This window comes from Podarcis vaucheri (genome assembly GCF_965113315.1).
Source record: "Podarcis vaucheri genome assembly, chromosome: 6".
Taxonomy (NCBI): Eukaryota; Metazoa; Chordata; class Lepidosauria; order Squamata; family Lacertidae; genus Podarcis; species Podarcis vaucheri.
The window spans coordinates 63,146,033-63,167,288 of NC_138764.1; the positions used below are offsets into that span (position 1 = coordinate 63,146,033).

Here is a 21,256-nt window from a genome sequence, read left to right on the forward strand (position 1 = left end):
AAAGTAGCAGAACAGTGCAGAGGATAAGGATACAGAGAAGAATAGAGGAGTGGGCACCGTAAACTTTTCCCTGTTGTTTACAGGGCATCTCCTGAAAACTTTAATTTCTCTCTTGAGAGAAATTGCCTTGCATAGCTTTTACTACTGGGGTTGAAAATATACTACTAGGCTTCCTATGCACTTGAGCTGAAAAGCAACTGCAAGCTTTTATGTTATGATATCAAATCAGGCCCTGCCAACTACGTATCAGTGAATGACTCAACATTTACAGTCACCGCTCCTTTTCCCTTGTAGTAGTTTGGAATTTCTCCTTTGATACTGACAGGGAATAAATGGTTGCCTCAGTCACGTGTTTTCTGGCTAATTAATCACCTAGTGCAAATGGTGTGCTTTTTCCTAGCTCCTGCCGACAAGAACGAGTGGTGCACCCTCTCAGTAAGATGCACTGGCACAGCTGTTTAGAGAGCTTATTATGGGTTCAGAATCTAGCTATCTTTAAAGTGGCACTGGCAGTCTGAGACAAGGGCTCCTTTACCCATAGTTGCACATGTCACTAAATGGATCTTTGAGCTTCTCTTGCCTGATTTTGTGTGCATGTGAGAATGCTGTTCATGCCAGAATTTTTAAAAAGTGGAAGAGAGGCACTTCTAAATGGCATAGACAGGCTTTTTTTTCTTATTATGTTTTTATTGTAATTTTACTGGTGTTAGCCACCCTGAGCCCGGCTCTGGCCAGGGCGGGTGGGGTATAAATAATTTTTATTATTATTATTATTACCAATGTAGGTTTTCTGTTCTCGCTAAAGATGCCAAAAATTCAAAAAGCATGTGTGAAAATGGACTGAGAGACCATTCATACCAGCAGCATTTCATCACTATCTGCCTCAAGCCTTTATGCAAGGAATGTGACATTTTGGGGGCAATCTCAGTCTGTGGCTTTTTCTAGCCATTTTGATAGGATAGTTGGGTCATCTTTTATTTTGAAATCAAATGCAGTTTCTCCTACTGCTGTAGCAAGATGATAGCAAACACCTTTCCTCTTCTAGCCAATGCTTAAAAAGATACATACCTCCACATGTGGTGGGAGTGTCCCAAAATCCAACTATTCTGGACGACAGCCATACAAGAAATATGTACAATAACTAAGCAAGTAATAGACATCACCCCAGAATTGGCCCTACTAAACATCTTCCAAGACAACAATGCCCATTTACACCACAAAGAACTCATAACCCACCTGCTCTCAGCAACCAGAAACACCATAACCAGACACTGGAGAGACCTGTCAGGAGTAAGCATGGACCAATGGTACCAAATAGTATGGGAAACAGCCCTACTAGAAAAATTAACTAACAAACTGAAACTGACACGGGGACAAACAGAAGAAGACACCTTCACCCCGGTATGGCTCCCCTTTATTACACACACAGCCCAACAGGACATTGACAATAATCCACCAACAGCATACAAATCAATATGGCTAACCTGATCCAAAACACCCACCCACCTCACTCACACACGAAAACAAAGATCACCACAGCCAATCACAAGCAAACAATCACACCCTAGGCCAACCCCAACCTCTCTCTCCACCAAAGGAACACAAGTGAACAACACAAACAACGCTGACACCAAACTCTACACACATTAAACATAATAGAAACACCGCCACCCGACCCCACCCCCATCCATCTTCCCTCCTGCCACCCCCCTTTTCTTCTCTCTCTCTTTTTTCTTCTCCCCCTAATGCCTCAACAAATGAAATGGATTTGTAAAAATGTTACATGAAAAAAACAAACCAAAAATGAGGCACTACACTTCTGTAAAACAAGAAAATCCTTAATAAAATATTAAAAAAAAAAAAGATAAAGGTGCCCCGGTAAGAGTTGCCAAATCCAGGCCCTGTCTATAAAAGACCCCAGGTATGAACATTCAGTCACCTAAAATCCCCCATCTCACTTTTAAGATGAGGCAGAGGCCGCAGAGCCTTCCACTTACTTAAAAACTAGTCTATGCTATGGATTCTAACTCAAGAGACGAAACTCAGCTTGAGTTTACATCCAAGGAATAAGAGCTCTGAAGGACGGACCGCTCTCATTATTTGCCAGATCCGCTTGTCTGATACAGAGTCACCTGCATATCTGGCATCTGTAAACAGAAAGAAAAGCAAGGGGCCCGAGAAAAAGCAGGCAAAGACCTGTCAACGCAGCCCCACTCAAACCCCCATGCTGGAGATGGAGGGCAGCCATGCATGAAGGCAAACAAATATGATAGAGGAAATTAACAGCACAGAGGGGGAGGGAATATCCACACATTGGCCATCTGTTCAGTTTCCTACCATGTGCGTTAAGAAAAAAAAAGTCACCAGGTCTCAGAGCACTTGCCCTCAAAGTGTTCAGAAAGTCACTACAAAACTATTCAGGAAAAGAAGCAGTTTTCAGAATTCTGAAGTTTTCATGACACAAAGAAATGTGCTGAGAGTACCATATCCCATTCTATATAATACCTATATACTAAACACACTTGTGCTGGTTATCAGATTTGCTGTATTTTATTTGGCTGAACTAAATTTTGAACTAAGCTTTCTTCCACTTTTTAAACTGGGCCTTCTCCACTGCCAGTGAAGAGCAGCCCTATGACTATAAATTAAGCAGGTGAAGCCTATCCTGCGCATAGAAGCCAACTCCTAGGGGCCTAGGTCGTTTCAGCCCCCCTAAAATATTTGAGGGGGCTGGACCCCCCAAAGCTGATGGGCATTGCCAGTCAAGTGGTGGGTGTGATCAGTTATGCGGGGCTTACATGTCCGTCCCCCCAATATTTTATTCAATTTGGCACCCCTGCTCCTGAGATTTTATTTCTCTGGGTTGGGCCACAGCTGGAAGAACTGGAGCAGAGGGAGTAAAGGAAAGTTGGCAACCCTACTCCGGAGGAAGCCACAGGCCTTGATGTCCTCTTGCCTCGGACCAAGGCCTGCAGGGTGAGACACGTGAAGGCACCTCTTCCCAACACGGAAACAGCCTGGCTACAAAACAGCGCCGCGGGCGGACTGGGTGGCTGCTCGCAGGACGCGCCCGGTATCCCTTTGCGCCACCGTCTCCTGACAGCGCACGTGGGACATGGAAATTAACAACAATGAGCGCTCATTAAACTAATGAGAAGCCTTGCAGCGCTCGTCATCGGGAACTTCCGTCTCGCGCCAAGAACGAGGCAAGCCCGGCTCTCGCGCCCAAGCGCAGCGCGCGCCGACGGAGCGCAGCAACCAGCGCAGCCCGACTCCGCCCCCCGCGCCGGACTTTGCAAACTCCGCCGCTGCCCCGCTCGGAGCAGCCGGCACTTTCCCGGCTTTCGGCAGCGGCAGTTACGTAAGAGGCCCCCCGGCGGCTCCCCTCTAAGCTGCTGGCGGCGCTGCTGCTGCTGAGAAGGCAGCGAGAGGAGGGCAGAAGTGAGCAGCCCTTCGCCAGCCCCTCTCCGCCTTGGAGCGGGTGGAGTTGAGCGGTTCTCCTCCCTTCCCTCCCCCCCCCCCCACCACCAATTGTTTTGCTGCTTGACTTCTCCGGTTCCGCCATCGGCTCTCCCCTCCCCCGCGCTCCTCCCCCCCCCCCCACACATTGACAGTTCCCGGCAATGGGTCATCGGCGTCGTCCCCCCTCCCGTCGGGGTGGCGAGAGTCGACTCGGGACCCAAGCACACTGTGACGGCTCCAAAGCCGGCTTGATCTCTTGCAAAGGAGTAGGTGGGAGGAGAGACGGCGGAGAGAGCTGCTTGCCCTCCACGGTCCACCCGCACCTGCCTCCCCTTCTCCGCGACCCAAGTTACGCATACAAACGTCTGGATCCCACGACGCGTCTCTTTTCCCCCCTCCCCCGCACTTTCCTTCCGGCTAAACACAAACTCGCGACCCCCGCTTCGACACCTTCTCACTCTTCCACCTGCTCCGCTTTAAGGCGACCTCGCGCGCCCCGTCGGTGAAACGGAGCGCTGGGTCCTTTAGGGTTCTCCCGCCTCGCTCCCACCAACCACCTCAACCGGGGGATTTCTGATTATTATTTTTATTTTATCCCCCACCCCCAACGCACATACACAGCGGGTGTTGCTGCCGCCACCTCGGCGGGCAGTTCACACGCCCGCCCGCCCCAGACGGCGCCTCTGGAGATTGTAGCTTTTTTTGCCTGTAAGTGGCACGCGCGTCCCGAGTCTGCCCGCTCTCGGCGTACTTACCCTCCCGTGAAGGTCAGAGTCGGCTGCGCAGCCACTGGAGGGGAGGGGGAGAAAAACACGCCACTTCCCCAGCCACTTGGCCAACTCGGCTCAACTTGGGTGCCCTCTGCTTGTCCCGCCGCTCTCCTCTGGCTTTTCTCTTGGCACCAGGTAGTTCCAGCTGTTGCAATCCTCTCCTGTGCGCTGCCAGGGGTGCTTTCACCCCCCCCCAAGACCCCTTACGGACAGCTCTCCCTCCCCCTCATTTACTGTCACCTTCTCGCTCTTCAACTTCCTAGATGTACCCAAGAGAGGGCAGCACTCAACCATGGCTGGCCACGCCCCCTTTTGCGTAGCCTGCCGGGAAATGTAGTTCCCCAGAGGTCCCCTCCCAAGCGGAATCGCGCTCGTTCTCAAAACAATTCCAGGTGGCGCCCACGCAGGGTCGGCGGTAGGCAGGCGCCCGCGGTTTTGCGTGTTCTTTACGCGTTCGTTTTCTCTCAATTATCCACCCTGTCGTGAATGAGATGCTGTTAAATGAATCATAGAATCATAGAATCATAGAATCATAGAATCATAGAGTTGGAAGAGACCACAAGGGCCATCGAGTCCAACCCCCTGCCAAGCAGGAAACACCATCAGAGCACTCCTGACATATGTTACACGACTTGAAAACGGCAGCTTAAGAAACACTGTAACTGAAATGAGATAACTTTATAAAAACTAATGCTTTAAAAGATAATATGTTGCCACTCCCAAGCAATTTGGAGATGATTGTCAACACAAAAGCTCCCCAAAGCACAGACTGCTGATCAGAACAGATGCTCCCTAATTTTAAGTATGAGATATGATTGAAGAGAAAAAGGACAAGGTGCCCTAGAGTTTTTATTTACTTGCTTATTTATTGCATTTATATCCCACATCTTTCTCTTAGGAGCGCAATGTGACATACATGGTCCTCATTTGAAACACACAACAACCCTATGAGGTAGGTTACACTGAGACTCAGTGAGTTTCATGGCTGAGTGAGGATTTGAACCCTGGTTTTTCAGGTCCTAGTCCAACACTCTAATCACTATACACCAATAGGGTAGTGGAAAACTTTGCATTCTCCGAGAAATATCTGCTTATAACCTTGAGGCTGAAATACATGAGTTCAGAATGAGTTGATATAAATTGCACAGGAAAAGGTGAGAATGCAAACTGTTCATATAATATATATTTATAATATTTTCTCTCGAGAAGTTCTTTCAAGAGTTGGGAAGAGATCAAATGTGCCAATCCTATGAGCATTTACAAATACACTCTATCTAAAATCATGGCCACAGAATGGCAATTGTTTAGATCAAGGGTGGGGGGCTTGATGTGGTTACAGGCCAGATCCTTAACTTTTTTATAGCCCCCAATTTGACAACTGGGCATAGCTACTCACCTGTCATCAGCTGGCCAGCTGGGCCTCACAGCACAGCACAGGTCTCTTGGCATGGCATTTGTACCACTAGAGGAGGTACTGGGAGCAACTAAGAGGGGCAGATTGTTGTGATTTTGCCTTGTTCGTGGGAACCAAAAAAGACAGGAAGATAATTTCCTTAAGACGAGTATCATGAATGAGTAACCACAGCATTAACATTCCAAAATTGTTACTGAGCCGTTGATTATAAGAAGTGGTGCTTCTAATTGCAATGATGCACAGTGAATGACAATGTATAACCATTAGGACTGAATTATATAATCTTTCAGTTAGAGTAATCTATTTAAAGCATTTTAACTGCTTTAAAAGTGCTATGTATTAATTGGATGGCAAGTTATTTTAAAACTAGATAGATAGACACACACACACACACACACACACACACACACACTGTAGGTTAAAGACACCATAGAAGATGCATTCTGTCTTCTCCATCACACTATATGGAGCATATATTCACATCATCTAAAAACAAGTGTAGTTTCCCCCCTGGAAACACACACCTTCAGAACTACCGTTTTTATTTCTATGTGCAATTTAGTCAACTCAAATTCATTCACAGATTGATTTAGCCCTCATAGCAATGGTAGACAGCTGTATACAGTGGCACCTTGGGTTACATACGCTTCAGGTTACATACACTTCAGGTTACAGACTCCACTAACCCAGAAATAATACCTCGGGTTAAGATATTTGCTTCAGGATGAGAACAGAAATTGTGCGGCAGCAGCGGGAGGCCCCATTAGCTAAAGTGGTCTTCAGGTTAAGAACAGTTTCAGGTTAAGAACGGATCTCCGGAACAAATTAAGTACGTAACCAGAGGTACCACTGTATAGTCCAGCCACAACATCTCAGCAAAAAGACAGAATTATCATTGTGTCCCTATAAGCAAGGATCTCAGATCAGCTAGCAATTCAATGCTAGCAATTAGGTGGATTTATGAAAGCATATCTCATCCCTGTGGTAAATTCCTGTGTTATGGAGCATATCCTCTCCTCTCTAACAGCCCATTTCAACAAATTCTCCTATCATGAGTTACATATGTGTTGCAATAAAGTTGTGGACATCATTCACATGTATGGATGAAGGAAAGGACTAATGAACAGGTGTGGCAACCTCTATAGGCCTGTGATAAACTTCAAAAGCATCAAAGGTACATGAATGCCTACCCGTGCCAGTAACTGAGACACCTGGAGAAGCTTTGAAACCCTAAAGTGTGACTCAGTGTTGTTTAAATCCATGGCTTGCCTCTCAAGTGAAGGATGGAGACATTCCAGAGATTTGTGGGAGACCTCACAGTTATATTGCCAGCCAGCTAATAGTAGGAAATAATAATACACCAAAAGTTGGAAGAAAAGAGGTGGTGTGTGCCTAATGGGGAATCAGTTGCTTAAATAATAGCAGTTGTTGTTATCTGTGCTTAATCTGAATCAGGGTTCAATCCTGGAGCCTATTTTGACCTCTAGGATTCAATGGTGGTCTGGCTCTCAGAGGTGGTCTGGCTCTCAAAATGTGAAATGATACCTTCCTGCTCACCACCTAGTAGTAATACTAGCCAGTTGCTTCCCTCATCCCCATAATAACATAAGAAGTGTGCTATTTACTGAGCTGAATCCTAGAACAATAGGATCCAGAATGCAGCAGTCTGATTGGTCCGCAGGAGCCACCCAATCCAGCTCCAGGTGGAAGTGAATCAGTGACCTGATTGGCCTGCAGTGTGATGGCCTGGGGCTCGGGCTCGGAACCAGAGGAGACTCAGTCTGCATTGGATCCTTTGCCTCAGGCATCATCTGAACCAAGTCTGGGGCCTGATCCTGAAAAGTCCTAGTCTGCACAGGTTCTCCTGCAACAAACACCAGCTGGGCCGAGTCAGGGGCCTGAGCTTGCACTAGAACTCAGGATTACCTTGTTGCCTTCAGCTGGGTCATCACTTACAGCTGCTCCACTACAGCTGCTCCACTACAGCTACTCCAGGGGAGGCTGAGGCGGCCCCTGGGTCTAGTAACCCACTGGCGTCTTTCGAGCTGCAGAGACTAAGGTTTGAGAGAAGGAGAGACCTGAGTACTCGCAGGAGGAGTGCTTGCCTTCCAGCGAAACAGGGAGGTGAGTCGCCGGGGGATCAGGACCGGCAGCTACCCCGACAAAGATAAAAGGCTGCCAGACCCCGCCCCAGGTTGCGGGAGCAACATTGCTGCATGCTAGATCCTGCCTGAGATCCTGTACCTGTCCTTGCCTGGTTTCCTGCCTCATGTTCTGCCTTGGCCCTATCGGACTGACTCCCAGTGGAACCTTCAAATTCTGGACCGGTCCTGGACCGTGTTTCACGGGTTACCCCTGGGCCCAGCACATGCAGGAGCAGCCAATCAGGCTCCTGGGTGAAGTGAATCAGCAACCTGATTGGCCTACAGGAACAGCCCAGAATTAGCCAGTCACACGGGGCCCATTGTGTAAATAATGTATATATAGCTAGACGTTTTGGGGAAAGGTTCATTCATTGCTACTACGAGCTGAATAAAGAGCATGAAATTCACACTCAACTCCGAGTATATTTCAAAGTGTCTGCTGGATCAGGCCAATGGTCCATTAAGTCTAGCGTCCTGTTCTCACAGTAGCCTATCCACACACCACCACCACTGAGACAACTATCGCAAGAACCTACCGGTAAATTAGCTGGTTTTGTGGGGTACATTTTTTAAAATGAATGTGTATCAGGTTAGCCTATGGTTCCCAAAGAATCTGGTAGGAAATATTAACAACTGGTTGTTGCAGTATCTACTACACCATATTCAAGATATATGCCAAAAAAGGGGTGTGAGATGTAAGAGCTTATTGACACTTAACATTTGGCCCTGCGCTTTCTAGACACAGGTCCACACTTTAAAGTTCAGTGGCTATTTTTTGCCCTGCAGCTTTGCCCACAAAAACCCGCTCTTTAAAGCTACAGCATTTGGGGCTTTTTAGGTTAGGGAAAAGGCATGCAAGATGTGACATGATAAAAGTTTATAAAATTGTGTGTGGTATGAAGAAAGTGGTTAGAGAGAAGTTTAGCTCACTCTCTTGTGACACCAGAACTCAGGGACATAAAATGAAGCTGAATGTTGGAAGATTCAGGACAGAGAGAATAAAATACTTCTTCATGCAGTGTATTGTTAAACTGTGGAACTCCCTCCCACATGAGGCAGTGATGACCACCAACATGGATGGCTTTAAAAGAGGATTAGACAAATTCGCAGAGGATGGGACTAACAATGACTACTAGGCAGAATGGCTCTGCTTTGCTTCTGAACATCCCTGAAAGGGAGAATCGTGTCATGCTCAGTTCCTGTTTGCATCTTCCCATGGGTATCTGGTTGGGCACTGTGAGAACAATACACTGGCTTAGGTGAGCCACTGCCCTTATGTTCTGGTAAACTAGATCAAGGCCCACTAGGTGGCAATATTGCAATGCACCATCACGTATCTTTCTGTGTGGGCTGAGTGAGTCTGCAAGTTGCCAATGCAATCCAACAAGGGGGATCTGCTAAGCTAAATACATTTCTGCACACATATTACTTGCTAGAGACCGAGAACACAAGCAATGGGTTGCTGTTCATGACTTTTTAAAGGGTGCAAATTCAGATGTGCATATGAATGGGCATCCCCATCTAATGTAGGAATGGGGAAGTGTGTGCATTGAAAGCAATGTGCTGCAGGGTATTGATTCTCACATGTGTATTTACACCTACAGCTCCCAATCCAGCAATTGCTGTGTGTGTTGAACTTTTTATCTGAAGAGGGGAAATTCTTTACCTACTTGGGAAGGAGTCCTGTGGATGGAACTTATTTCAGAGTAAAACATGGGAAGAATCAGGCTATAATCATAAGCTTAGTAGGAAATAATCTCCATTGGGCTCATTAGGAAATATGTGTAGGTAGCATAATTACTACTTAGAAAAACCAGTTATTAAAACATGACCAGCGCTGGGAGGAAATAGATATTGCTTGAAGCAGGGAACTCACATGTGAGCTATCTGTTAAATAGCTTACAACGATTCATGTTGCTGAAACATAGGGTTCAGCAATGCTGCTCTGGTGGGAAAATGCCCTAGGTAGTAATATCGTTGTGAATTGATAAATTGTAATGTCTCACTTGCATGGTGGCATTACACCTGAGCCTGTTTATTTATGAAGCAGTGCCAGGGGGCTTTGGCAATGGGTCCCTGGCCTTCTGCCACTTCCCCTCCCACTCTTGGTTAGAAAACTGCATTATGTTCTCTTGCTTCAGAAACATGTGTGAACTGCACAGAAGTAAGGCAGGGTAGAGTGTACAGGGATTGCACACTATTTCAAATCCCCAGAGAGGTTTTGTGCATGAATAAGGAACAGCTTGGCTCAAGGAAAGGAGTCAATATAACAGGACAGGCGTGTTTGTGTGCATGTGTACGTTCATGCTTGGGTCCTGTGTATGGGTAATCTGAATGCATACTGGTCAGTAAGAATCTCCTGCTGTGTACCTGACTTCTTTTTGGGAAACACTGTGGTCTTGTCTCTCGAGAGCATCTATTTACCTATGGAGGTGGTGTGGATGGATGGCTCTGTCTTTGGTGGGGTGGACTGGATGGCCTTGAGCAGTCCCCTGTGTCATTTATCTGTGGATCCAAGAGCAATGCTGCCATAACAAGAGGCTTCCTGAGCAACATTTGCCATTGCTCCCTTCCAAAACATTAACAGTGAGCTGAGGCTGCCAGCATCATTTAAAGGAGCTACCATTATTTAGCCTAAGATTTATTCCAGGTATACAGATTCCAGCTAAGAGTGCTCCTCTTTAATGCCCTCTGTAAATAGCAGAACAGTAGCTGAGCAGACTTGAGCACGAATATCTCAGGTTTGACCATTTATTATCCAATCTGCCACAAACATCATTATAACAGCAGTGATTCAAGAAAGAAAAAAACCCAGGGCCCCAGAGTGCAGATAGTTCAAGGAGAATGGTCCAAGACAAGCTTAAAGGGAAAGAAAGAAATTGTAATAGAGATAAGGGCAAGCATTTAAACTACCCCTTTCATCTCAGTAAGAATCTTAGAATAAAGGCATTGTAATAGATACAACTCAGGTATAATAGCAAAGAAGCTTAGGCAGCAGCTGCAAAGCCAATCCTGTTGTTGCCCATGTCATAGACGGAATAGTACTTCCTGAGGAAGACATCTCCCAGGATCCAGAGAGGCTGTCCATTTTGGGAAGGCAGATAGGTGGGCTCAATCCCAACTGTGCAGTAGCCATTGTTCTGTAAAGCAATAAATAGAAAGGGGGAAAGGGAAAGTGAGTAGGATCCATAAAGATGCTAGCCCAGTTATTATAAAGACAGATGGCACTCAAGAGAAAGCCCTATCTTTCTTCTCCTGTCCCGAACCTTAAGTTCTAATTCTTTCTATTGGTTCTTATGCTAAAAGAAAACAAATGAGTTAATGATGTCCAGATCTCTAAAACTTACATTGAGGATGTAGGCAGTGGGGGGCAGAGGGAAGGAAACCCCATTGATGTTGAAGGAGATGGTGGGCAAATTCTGAACATTGCTGCAAGCAACCGCATACTGTGAAGAAAGAATGCAATGACGAGTTAATCTCCTATAGGAGGACAGCTAGGACTGCATGGAACTGAGATGTAGTCATTCCGTAGGCATCAATTACTTCTATAATGGCAGGATTCTTGGTGACTTTGAGGCCATCCACACAAACTGTGCATATGCCAGCTATATCCCACATCACCATGCTTCCTGTGTTACCCTCCCAGCTCTTCAAAATATGTAATTTCACCTACCTCTCCGTACTGATTTTGCTGAGCACCCACAGCCTGCACAAAACTCGCTATGTACTGCTGAGGAACGGTGAGGAGGGATGTCCCAGTGTCCACAATAGCTTGGCAACCTTGGCTGCACCATCCAGTAGCTCTTCCCCCAATAGAAAACCTAAGAACAGGGAACACATTGAAAATCCCACCATACCTCTCACGTGCAGTCTTGCCTATATCCTCTGCAAAAAAATGTATTAAGTCATTGCTGGGCACTAAATTTCTTTAAAAAGATTTATTACTGTGAAGCTCATGCCTCCCTTTCACTGCCTTCTGTTCTGATATTGGAGGACCAGGAGGTGCCATGTGCTTCTCTAAGCACCAAAAAGAGTGGATTGATTTGTTGCTGATACTGATGCAAACCTCATGCTGACTCTTAACAAGCCAGTCTTACCTGCAGTCTTCCTAGTTTGTCATTTGTGTATCATAGCTTTCCTATAGATTAGTACTCAGTCAATGCATAACTATACCATAACATGATATGGATTGTCCTGAAATCTAATATGATGGCAGTTGTATAACAATGTTTTACTAGGGGCTGTACCCTAGTGCTCACTTCACTTACCAACCTCACCTACATTCACCCAACCTCACCTACATTCACCCAACCTCCCCCAACCACCCTTGCCAAAGCCATCCACTGCTTCCCTTTCCATTTCATGGTGCCAACCAGCCACCTTTTCCCTTCTTGTGCTGCTCATTCTGCCACTCTTCATGAGGATCAGCCATGGCAGCAGCAGATTCCAAGGCCAACCATGAAGCAGGATGGTGGGCAGTAACAGTGTCAGCTGGTCTAAGGATTTGGATGCTGGCAGGCAGAAGAGACAGAACAGCTGAGGGGCTGCCCCTCCGTGGCTTGCCTGGGCTGCCCATCCACTGCCTCTCATGATTCTGTAGTTCACAGCACCACCTGCAGCTGAGGGAATTGCAGCGTGATGATAACACTTAGGTTTGTATAATATGGTAAGATATTTTAAATCCTTGCGAGCTATTGATATAGAAGGGGAGGATATAAGTTATAAATATAGATTCCCACACAGTGCTATATGCCGTTCACCTCCTTGGCACTACTAATCCTCCAATCAACAACTCCATGAGATAAAGAAACCATGGAGCATGGGCTCAGGCTCAGTTCCTAGCCTAAGAAGCTCGTGGCATGCAACACATCTAGGCTTGCAGTCCAATTTTACATATTCAAGAAATAATCTTCCCTAGGGACATCAGTGTACTTTAGATTGTAGCTATGTGTAGGTAGTTCATGCAGAACCCAGAGAGGAAATGCTGAATACACAGATGACATAATAATACATAGATGTAGACTCATGAGCAAAGCCACATCTGACTTCAATTTTAATCCACCGCAGTCTGAATATTATTGAACATAAAGTGACAGTGCAATCCTTTACTTTGGTGAAATCTCTATGATGCTTTGAGAAACAATGTATAAGTTTCAGTTTATATCTGCATTCCTTCTAGAAGAGTCTGGCTCAAATCCAAGAAGGTGTCGCCATGAGTTCAAAAGCACAGCACTATACTGATATTTATGGGAAATCTCCAACGCTCTTGAATTATTTTTTTCACAATTTCAACTCACTCTTGAATTCCAATCTGCCAATAAAGTTCTTGGGTGACTGGAGCCCAATAGATCTCTCCGGAGTACAGTCGAGTGTCTACACCTCCAAAGACAACCTCACCACCATACTGAGAGCTTGGCTGGCTACAAACAAAAAGAAAGGATTAGGCATTCATAATTTGTTCTGGAATGTTTAAAGCAAAGAACATTGTGTAAAGCGGTGGCCCTCATTTGGATTGTATAAATGCAAAATTCCCTTCAAGGAAAATTAAGGATCTGAGATATATACGCAGTGAGAGTACAGTACTGTTAATATTAATTTCTTGTGCATTGTTGGGTTTTTAAAGTGGCTGACTGTATACAATATTTCATGCAAAATTATACCCCAAAATATGTATATGTGTGAGAGTCAAGTCCATGCAATATGTTGTTTCTGCGCTATAATTTTATAAGTATTAATATATATGTATTTTTCTACAGCCATGTACATTGTTGTACGTATGATTTTTTTTGCTGATTACTTTAGGAAACCTGGAGTGGATATAATCTATGCATAATATTAACATTAACACATACAATAATGTGTATCAACATGCATATAACATTTGAGAAGTGTTTGTATTTATAGCAGAAGCACACAGGGAAATAACTTACTTCTCATCAAAATCATGGAGTGAGAAGGAAGTTAGAAAAATTATGTGTGGAGAAGCTTAATGCTGATTTTCAGAAAATTCCATCCCTTCATGGCCATCTGAAATCTCATCTATTTCTGTGGCAGTAAAGCACGATTAATTTATTCTAGATCCAACCCATTTATATTTATGCTATGATGTATGAAAAGCAAAGGAGTGTGGGACATTAAACTAAAGGGAAAATGGCTTATTCTTCTTACGAGCTCAGATAGAAGCTGAAGATTGGCTGTGAAAGCAAGTTTTGCTGCAACATCCCCTCTAAGGCCGTTGTAGCACCCCCAACTGCAAGAGAAGGATATGCCATCCCCAGGATGCCATCAAACTGGGCATAAACGAAGTTGGAGCCAGGTTCATTTTCACTCAGGCCAAATTCTTGCTTAGTGACAACAATGTTCTGGAGCTAAAGGAGACAAAGTGAAAGTGTCGCCGTAAAATTCATAGATAGGATAGGAATGAAAAGAATTATACATTGTCAGAAGAGGGCATCCACCATCTTAGTTCCCTGCTTTTGAGCTTCTAGACCAGAGGTAGCCAACATGGTGCCCTTCAGATACTGTTGGACCACAATTCCCATCATCCCTGAATCATCCCTTAGCTTATGATTGTCAGGAGTGCATGCAGGAGCCAGGCCCTGTGACCAGTAGGGCTTCACAGGACTGGGGCCTTCCTAAGTTTGTTCTGGAGAGGCAAGGCGCGGCCGCACAGGTGAGGCCGCTTGGTAACTCGCTGCACCTGGTGGCAAGAGCCGGGAAGGGATATAAGGTCAGCATTTCCCTTTGGCTCTTTGCCACAACAACACATTTCCTGCCTTGCTGCGTTTGGCTTCTTGCTTCCTGATCCTCGGACCCTTGACTTTGTGACTCCTTGCTCCTCAACCCTTGGACCCTTGACTTTGTGACTCCCTGCTTCCTGACCCTCAGACCCCTGGCTTCTGGACTCTCGTTCCTGCTCCACCCCGCCATCTTGCCCCCGGTCCCAACGTCCTCAGCCGGGACTTCAATCGCCCCTAGACCGGACTATGACAATGATGGCTAAGAGGAATGGTTCCCCACCCCTACATTAGCAGATTCACTCAACGGTGATTCATTGGTAGCATTAGGCTAGTTCACACACCCCCCCAAAAAAAGACCAAGTGACACTTACTCTCATGGTGTCAAAGCCAAAAAATCCATCAAGGTTACCACTACCATACTGCAGGGAGAAGGTCTGTCCATTGGTGGAGTAGGTGGAGGACTGTCTGGGATTGAATCTAGAATGACCAGCTGTGGGGAGAAATATAATAAAAGGCTGAAAGCTTCCATAGGATATACCCTAAATGTTGCACAGGATCAGCAGAAGTAGTACAGTTAGAAAAGCCTTTGCTTGGCATCATGGATAACAGAAATTCAGTTTGCAGCAAGGCTCTGTTGAAGCTCTGTCTGTATTCCATCACACCACAGCTGGCTTAGCTGTAGCTATGAATAAAGCTGGATGCGGGTGGTACTGTGGTCTAAAGCACAGAGCCTAGGGCTTGCCCATCAGAAGGCTGGCGGTTCAAATCCCCACAATGGGGGTGAGCTCCATTTGCTCAGTCCCTGCTCCTGCCAACCTAGCAGTTCGAAAGCACATCAAAGTGCAAGTAGATAAATAGGTACTGCTCCGGTGGGAAGGTAAATGGCGTTTCCATGCGCTGCTCTGGTTTGCCAGAAGAACCTTAGTCATGCTGGCCACATGACCTGGAAGCTGTTTGCGGACAAACACCAGCTCCTCGGCCTATAGAGTGAGATAAACACCGCAACCCTAGAGTCATCCGCAACTGGACCTAATGGACAGGGGTACCTTTACCTTTACCTTTTATGAATAAAGCTAGCTTTTGATCAGTTGGGGATTGGTGACTTACTGCACGCCTGGCTGTTGCAGTAGACAGAAGGCACCCACAAGTTTGAAGAGCCAGTGTCAAACAGCACCAGGAAATTCTGAGGTGGTGTTCCAATGCTGATTTCTCCATAGTAAGAAGCCTGAGAAGAAAATATATCACAATGTGAATTCCATAAGAATTCTGGCATGAACTTAGCTCTGTGATTTGCATGGAATGAGTGATTCTGTGAATTTTAAAAGCTCCCAAGCTGATTGATTTCCCAAGGCTTAGGATTTCTCAAAAGACACACATACATTGACATTTACACATTGGGATGTTGTGATCACTCAAATAGGGAGGTTTGAATGCCCTCAGACAGGACTGAGGCAAGGACACTGCTCATAGCCTACTACATGCAGGGTGAATGGAGTCTCAGATAGCTTCACCACCACCTCAGCCATTTCCCCCTTCTCTAAAGGATTGAGCTTTTGACCATGGATGGAAGAAGATAATCAGCAACGGCAGCAACCACTGGTTTCTCCATCATGCAGTGGAGATTCTTCCCAGCAGAAATTGTGCAAATAGCATCTTTTCTATGCTTAGGTAGTTCTCCAGCCTTATATCATTGTGGAATCTCATTCTGCTGGGTCTCCACAGGGCCCACTGTCAACTCTTCTGCTGCTGCCTTCTTCCCCTGGTCCAAAGGTGAGTTACACACACTGAGGTAGGGGGAGGCAATGGTGCACATTTTGAGTGCTTATAAGTCTTTTGTGAGCACTCAGGCCCAGGACTCACAAAAAGGCTTGAACTGTTATGAGGGTTGAGCCTAGAAATACTCATGCATCCTTAAATGGAATGCTACATTCCATGTGGTTTCTCAGCTTAATAGCATTCTGCTGTAGAGAGGAAAAATATAGGCTTGTTAAAGAGAACATCAAAGATACAAAGACAAGTCAACTCAGAAAGGACGGGAGACTCACATCCATGTACGCCATTGGTTCATAAGCAACATTGTACTCATTGAAGATGTACTTTTTGGCCGGGTCAAGTTTGTGGTTCTTCAGGTAATCTTCCAGCACACCCTTCTCCTTCATCACCTCTCGGATAGACTTGCCCTTCTTCAGAAGGACGCTACATGGAATTAAAAAGCAGAGCATAGATATATAATTAATAGAGTGATACTTGCCATTCAAGGACCCCACACAACTTGGATGACAAAGAACCACCACCATATTTGTTCCTGTTGCTGCGCTGAGACTGCCCCTTGCCCACTTGTTGTTTTTCTACGGCAATTGATGGAAGGATGTACATTCAACAAATCGAAGAAATTAGGTTTACTGAATATGTGAGTATTATTGCATGAAGCACCCTTTATACATGGCTCCTCCTTACCATGTGGAGAAAAATATTCTCACATCTTCAATCATCCCTGTACACTCATCTAATTCTCTGTGCTATATAATTTTACCTTACTCCTGACTTACACCATGAAAGTTCAAAAATTCTAATGCTACCTGATTAGCAAGTGAACAATTTTTGCATCTTATTGGTCTCTACGCTATTCTGTTTCATATATAGTATTAAACTGAGTAAGAACACTCACTTGACTAGTCCATCTGACAGCTGGAAGCAAGCCAGAACCAGGAGCACCCACTTCATGATGCTTGATTTCTCCCACGACAACACCTGATGAGCTTAGTAGACCTCAGAAGAAAGTGGTCTGAAGTCTCACTTTTCAGCCCTTGCTTTTATACCACGGATGCCACCCCCAACCAAAAAAATGAAAACACCTTATTAGCTTGCATTGCCATTCCCTGTAGCCTAGTACTCAACCACAATCAACACAATCAGGTATGCTAAGAAATGTTTTTTTATCCTTTCATTGACTTTCCATTAAAAGTAATAATTGTGTATATAAAGCAATTAAGATTAGATAAGAAACAATACATGTGCTGATACAGCAAGAGAAAAATTGGGGTTATCAAGAATGAGAAAAACACAATCACTGTTCTTCACCCCATTTCACTTCTTCTCAATCCCATTGTTTCTTCTAAAAATCAAGGGATTCAGTGTTTGTGCATGTGAGGGTATATATGTATATATAGACACTTGCATATACTGATAGATATAGATAGATAGATAGATAGATAGATAGATAGATAGATAGATAGATAGATAGATGATAGATAGATAGATAGATAGATGATAGATAGATGATAGACAGATCCACTGCAATATTTAACTGTTCACCAAATGGGTTATGTCTGCCACCGATTTTTCATGATATTCCTGTTTCCTAGTAACAATTAAAATAATAAATTTTTGAATGATTAATCGATGTAGGGATTTATACAGCCTGACTTTTGAGATCAAGGATTCTAGGAAAAAATATATTCAAGATTCAGTTCCTCTTCTGGACTGGTAACCGGTTAAAGGCCAGGAAATGCTGCATTCAAATAAATAAATCATCTCCACAAATGAAGGAAGTAAGTAGGGTCCACCAAGGACTTACATTGAGGCTGATGCTATTTAATGTCTTTATAAATGATCTGGAGTCAAGGGTGAATTGTGGGGTACCCAAGCTTGTGGATAAACCCAAGTATTCAGAATGCTGACATTCTAAGCAAGTTATGGGGAGCTTCAGGAGGATATTCTAAAAATGACTCAATGCACAACAAATGAGATTCAGGGTAAAGTGGGACAACTCATCTATGTGAAAAAAATCACAGCATTTTGGATATATATATTTCTAATAAGATGAGCGCGAGGGGACATGATAGAGGTGTATAAGATTTTGCGTGGTGTAGAGGAAGTAGACAGAGTGATGTTTGTTTCTTCCATTTTCCTAATACTAGAACCCTAGGCCCCCCAATTAAGCTCAATGTTGGAAGATTCAGGACGGACCAAAGAAAGTACTTCACAAAGTGCTCCCGTAAGAATTAGTGATGGCCACCAACCAGGATGATTTAAAAGAGAATTAGGCAAATTCATAAAGGATAAGGCTATCAACTGACTGTGCTCTACTTTTAATGTCAGAGGTGCTTTGCTGCTATCAGTAGCTGGCCATTGCAAGTAGGGACAGCCTTGTTGCACACAGGCCCTGCTTACAGGCTGCTCACTGGCATCTGGTTGGCTACTGTGAAAACAGGATGCTGTACTCGATGGGCCTTTGGTCTGACCCAGCATGGCTCTCTCCATGTTCTTTTAATTCTGTTGTCCTTTCTTCCCACTGATGGAACCATACAGTGCAGGAATCACTGCTAAAGACCTTCATGGACATTAGATTAACAGGCACCATTTATACCGCTCTATCGTATCAGCATGGAAAACTATCCTTATCAATCCCAAAGCCAACACAGGGTAAAGTGACATAAAATTTGTCCATCAGAGTGAGCAATGAAAGCTATCGGTCATCAGCTGAATAAACAGCTGAAAGGGCTCGTTGCGGTTTTTCAAAGAAGTAAAGCGGACTCTTAAGGGCAAATGAAGAGAAAAACCCTCCAATTCAGTGGAGTTTTTACCAAGTAGTCAGTCCAAAGCATTGAGACTACACGTCTTTGGGCACAGGAATGAGGCAATGTTTCACTTGTGTATTTTCTGTTCAGTTTCCTTCAAGGTCATCCACTGGCTCCACAGTTGGGGAGGGAGTGAAGAAAACAAAGATACTGAATGGGTATTCAGTATGATTGTTTATTTCACTCCCTCCCCAACTGTGAGGCCAGTGGTCTGTGCTAGTTTTAAATGTGGGAAGTCAAGGTTCGAACCCTTGTGTATAATAGCAATCACTTTGTGCTTTGGGCAAGTCACCCATGCAGTTAATATTAATTTGCCTCAATTTCCCAGACTTCTGCATCTTAGTTACTTAGTCCATGTCCTCCAATGATAAACATATGCCCTTTCTTCTAGGCATCTCCTCCAAGAAAGCCCATTTTTGAGCCATATAGCTGTACTTAATTGGTAAACACATTTAAAAAGAAAGAAAGAAAGGATCATTTGTTGTTGTTTAGTCATTTAGTTGTGTCCGATTCTTCGTGACTTCATGGACCAGAGTACGCCAGGCACTCCTGTCTTCCACGGCCTTCCACAGTTTGGTCAAACTCATGCTGGTAGCTTTGAGAACACTGTCCAACCATCTCGTCCTCTGTCGTCCCCTTCTCCTTGTGCCCTCAATCTTTCCCAACAGGGTCTTTTCCAGGGAGTCTTCTCTTCTCATGAGGTGGCTAAAGTATTGGAGCCTCAGCTTCAGGAACCGTCCTTCCAGTGAGCACTCAGGGCTGATTTCCTTAAGAATGGATACATTTGATCTTCTTGCAGTCCATGGGACTCTCAAGAGTCTCCTCCAGCATGTAAAGGATCATTTACATTTACACAAAGTGATCTGGGCAGGAAAGTCCCATTCTGTTTCGCCACCTGAGGTGGAACAGAAATTGTTTCCACCTCACCACTTCTATCGCTTCTGCACCTTGGCTCTCAACAAACTTGGCAGGAGCTGGAGCTCTTTTCCAAGCATTCCCAGTCAGCATCTCCCTTGTGGGCAGGGAGGATGAACAGCAATGCCACCCACCAAAATGCTTCCCTCTTGACAGTGGCAGAAGTGTTGGGGTAGGCAGAGTGCCACCTCTTGCACTTCCATCACCTAAGGCAGGCACTTCATCCCACCTCATGGATGTGCCAGCTCTGCTGTATCATCTTCAATCTCCTTCTGCAATTCCTTTTCATATAATTTTTTCCCATTTGTTTATATAAGTAGTTTACGAGATCATTCCTCTGTAGACTGAGTTCACCACATTCATATCAACTTACTGGCCTAGTAACTTGTTACCTTTGTAAGTCCTTTTTCTGCACAAGACTTTGAATTGCAACTATAACAATCAAGTTAATGGAATTTCTGTTGAAGATTGTTGTAGCCTTTCTGCTTTATGCTGATGTTTGTTATTTGAATGTTCAGAAAACCAGGGAATAAAAATATTTGTTGGTTCTTCTGTGCGTTTTTTTAAAGACGGTTGTAATCTGTGCAAACATAGCAAGTTAGGATAATGGTTTAGGTTTATAAAGTTTTTTAAATCTTCCTTAGCCTAGGATGAGGATTGGTTGAAAAAAAAATTCTGCTGAACATCTGAATGCAATAAGAAACAATTTAGTAGTGATGTCCCTGAAGAAAGATGCATACATCATGTGTCCCATAGCTTAAATATACTACTGGCTGTAACCAAGTTTTTTATTAAGAATCACTCTTCTACTTTGCTTTGTAGATCCTGCAGTAGCTTCCAGAGAATAAGAAATGGCTGCTTGTTGCGCAGCTTGAAGCCCAGCTTGACATCAAAAAAGCCCTTCCCCATTTTACCATTTGTGCCAATTGTAAAGCAATATAATAGTAGAAGAGATTTGGTACTGCTGCTCCCCCACTTTTTGGTTTTCCTTATAATGTTTGAATTTCTTACATAGTGCCTTTTCCCATTCCAGATAAAGCCTAAAAAATAATTCTGCCGTATTCTCAATTGTTCTTCCATGATGTAAGCTTGGAGTGTTTGAAACAAGCACAGAAAATGTGGTTTGGTGATCATTTGGGCTGGGTGCTCTACCTCTCCTTCAAATCTGAACCAGTGAAGGCAGTGAATGTCCTGTGTGAGTCTCTGGAGGTGATTGGAGGATGTATGGCGG

General features: G+C 44.6%; 2 protein-coding genes across 2 annotated transcripts in view; both read right to left on the minus strand.

Moving 5' to 3' along the window:
* Positions 1 to 4,506, minus strand: part of TFEB (transcription factor EB) — a 73,230-nt gene extending 68,724 nt beyond the window's left edge. Inside the window, exon 1 of the mRNA XM_082226866.1 lies at positions 4,218 to 4,506. The gene's annotated coding sequence lies outside the window, so the exon portion shown is untranslated. The remainder of the gene's footprint in view (positions 1 to 4,217) is intronic.
* Positions 4,507 to 10,527: 6,021 nt separating this feature from the next.
* Positions 10,528 to 17,352, minus strand: LOC309535505 (gastricsin-like). The gene is made up of 9 exons (XM_082228607.1): positions 17,199 to 17,352; positions 16,576 to 16,726; positions 15,638 to 15,755; positions 14,902 to 15,020; positions 13,959 to 14,158; positions 13,088 to 13,210; positions 11,464 to 11,611; positions 11,138 to 11,236; positions 10,528 to 10,930 (listed from the first exon to the last, which is right to left on the minus strand). Exons 1-9 carry the CDS (start codon positions 17,252 to 17,254, stop codon positions 10,778 to 10,780), a joined length of 1,167 nt encoding a protein of 388 aa, XP_082084733.1. The 5' UTR covers positions 17,255 to 17,352; the 3' UTR covers positions 10,528 to 10,777.
* Positions 17,353 to 21,256: the final 3,904 nt, after the last annotated feature.

Bases quoted from the DNA above. Each gene is read 5' to 3' on its own strand.
- LOC309535505 (XM_082228607.1), bottom strand. From the start codon at position 17,254: ATGAAGTGGGTGCTCCTGGTTCTGGCTTGCTTCCAGCTGTCAGATGGA. The intron at 15,021-15,637 runs GTAAGTCACCAA...TTCTCCCCACAG, and splicing joins CTGCAACAGCCAGGCGTGCA to CTGGTCATTCTAGATTCAAT. The intron at 14,159-14,901 runs GTAAGTGTCACT...TGTCTCCTTTAG, and splicing joins TTGGCTTTGACACCATGAGA to CTCCAGAACATTGTTGTCAC.